The 2,557-nt window shown below is 39.8% G+C and overlaps 1 protein-coding gene across 1 annotated transcript in view; it reads right to left on the bottom strand.

Moving 5' to 3' along the window:
- Positions 1–207: 207 nt before the first annotated feature.
- The window catches only part of ARMC3 (armadillo repeat containing 3), a 146,804-nt gene continuing 144,454 nt past the window's right edge, over positions 208–2,557 (bottom strand). Inside the window, exon 18 of the mRNA XM_007936409.1 lies at positions 208–417. Within this exon, the coding sequence (XP_007934600.1) occupies positions 208–417 (210 nt within the window). The remainder of the gene's footprint in view (positions 418–2,557) is intronic.

The raw sequence follows: 2,557 nt of genomic DNA, 5'->3' as shown, positions 1-2,557 counted from the left end.
GGTACATGCTCATAATATGGCCTAATAAGACTTTGAACTCTTGGCTAAAGCCCGAAATCAGACGCATAACAAAGTTCAATCCAAGTTTCCTCATTGCTACATAGAACATTTCTATACTACTTTTATTCAAAGAAATAAAATCAACTGATGAATTTCATGTGAAGTATAAAGGAAGAATCTGAACCCCTCTTGTGTTCGTTTGACAGTTCAAAGAAGTCTGTAAAGATCAGCCTCTCTACTTCTTAACTTCATCAGCTCGCCTGGATGGAACATGAGGTCGACAATGTATGTTTCAGGAGGAGGTAAGCACCCAATCACTCCCTTACGAGATTTGTCCATCAGCTTCACTTCATTCCAGGCTCTGCCATACTCCCCACGGATGAGAGAGCAGCCAATGCCAATTTTATCGGCCAGAGCCTGTGAGACAAAAGGAGAGATCAACCAAGAGTGTTGGGCAGGGCGTGGAGGAAGACTGTTAGTTGTAAAATCCACCTTGTTTGAAGGTGAACTATGTAACTTATGCAAAGAAATGCTTACATAGGAGGCTAAAAATGTGGAATATCGTGATAGTAGCCAATAAAATGTGATGACAAGTTCCCTTGCTCCTTTAAGGTTCTGTAGACTGAAAATCTCTGTATAGGTCCTGCTGGGAAGTGACTTTTTTCAGGCAGTTACATTGTATTGCATCAGCACAAGATTGATAATGTAGTTGGGGAAAAGCTATTCCATGGGCTTTCAGCACCAGTGCATTTATCAAGCTTTCTATACCTCTAGGCTGCTCTCTGAGTGTGAGATGCAATGGGATTGGATAAGGGGGACCTATTTCTAGCCGATTTATTCTATGTGAGATAGACTGTGCCATGGATCAGGAGAAGCAAGATTCTGAGTGACTGCTCCTTCTTAGGTTGCCTGCGGCCACCTCATCAAGGCTTGCTTATATTCTTTAGAAGTTGTCTCTTCAATTTGCCTTCTAGTTAATCCTGATTTTGAGATTATAAAAGAAGTATATATATATATATATATATATATAGGTTTAAAATAATCTGGAAACTCCTTAGCCACATCATAGCAGTTAAGAGAGCTGGCTCAGATGTCAGACTGCCTGCCTGAGTCAGAATTTTGGCTCAGCCACTTAGTTGTGTCAGCTGAAGCAAATTACTCAGCCTCTTTGTCTTTCCATTATTCATCTGTGAAATGATGATAATAACTGTGCCTACCTCATAGGGTCTGATAAAGATGAAATGAATTAATATATGTAAAGTGCTTAGAGCAGTATCTGCTGGCACAAAGTACTGAATACAAAAATGTTAAGAACTGTTGTCTTAATAATCTGTATATTTAAATATTAGCTTAAAATATTGTTTACTACGACTGTACCATATAGTCTTGGGTGGACCAAGATGTCTAAGACATGATTGTCATTTTTAGAGTATTTATGCAGTGGTTAAGTATGCAGTGCTAATTAAAAGGTCAGAAGTTCAAATCCACTAGCTACTCTGCAGGAGAAAGATGTGAAAGGCTGCTTCCACAAAGATTACAGTCTTGGAAGCCTCATTGGTGCAGTTTTGTCTTGTACTTTAAGGTTGCTCTGAATCAAAATGGATGGTATGGCAATTGGTTTTGTTTTGTTTTGGGGTTTTTGAAAACAACAACAACAACAAAACAGATGCCTTTGAGCTGATTTTGAGTCATAGTGACCCCATGTGTGTCAGTATATAACTGTGCTCTGTAGGGTTTGCAATGGCTAATATTTCAGAAGTAAATTGTCAGGTCTTTTTTTCAAGCCAGCTCTGGGTGAACTTGAACTTCCAACTTTACAGTTAGCAGCCAAGCATGTTAACTATTTGTACCACCCAGGAACCTTACACCCTATCTAATCTGAGACTACTTGGTAAATAGACATAGCACAAACACAGAATCTGAAAACCTGGCACTGATAGTCTAGGGATAGAGAGACAAAAATAATAGATAATAATAATATTTTTCCAATATAAAATTTACTGATTTCTTGCTTCATATCAAGGCACTTTATACCATCAAAAGAACCCTGTGAAATAGATATGATTGTATTCCTCATTTTATACCTCATGGCACAGTGGTTAAAGCATTCAGCTGCTAACCAAAAGATTGATGGTTTGAAACTACTAGTTGCTGCATGGAAGAAAGATGAGGCAGTCTGCTCCCATAAAGATTTATAGCCTTGGAAACCCAATGGGGCAGTTCTACTCTGTCCTGTCGGGATACTGTGAGTTGGAATTGACTCGATGGCAGTGGGTTTGGATTTTCTTAGCTGAGGTTAGATAATTTTGACAAGGTAACACACAGTAAATGTGTGGAATTAAATTTAGATCCAGGGAATGTTCCCCTAGAACCTGAGCTCTTAATGTTGGGGTTTGTTGTTGTTGTTGTTATTTGCTGTGAAGTCGGCCCCGACTCATAGCGACCCCTCCTTGGGTTTCCGAGGCAGTATCACTACGCAAGTAGGATTGCCCAACCTTCCTTCCGAGGAGTGGCTGGTGGGTTTGAACCGCCAGCCTTCTGGTTAGCAGTCAAGTGC

This window comes from Orycteropus afer, unplaced genomic scaffold (genome assembly GCF_000298275.1).
Source record: "Orycteropus afer afer isolate SDZICR_OR568_19922 unplaced genomic scaffold, OryAfe1.0 scaffold00035, whole genome shotgun sequence".
Classification (NCBI taxonomy): domain Eukaryota; kingdom Metazoa; phylum Chordata; class Mammalia; order Tubulidentata; family Orycteropodidae; genus Orycteropus; species Orycteropus afer.
This window is presented reverse-complemented; position numbering and strand designations above follow the sequence as displayed.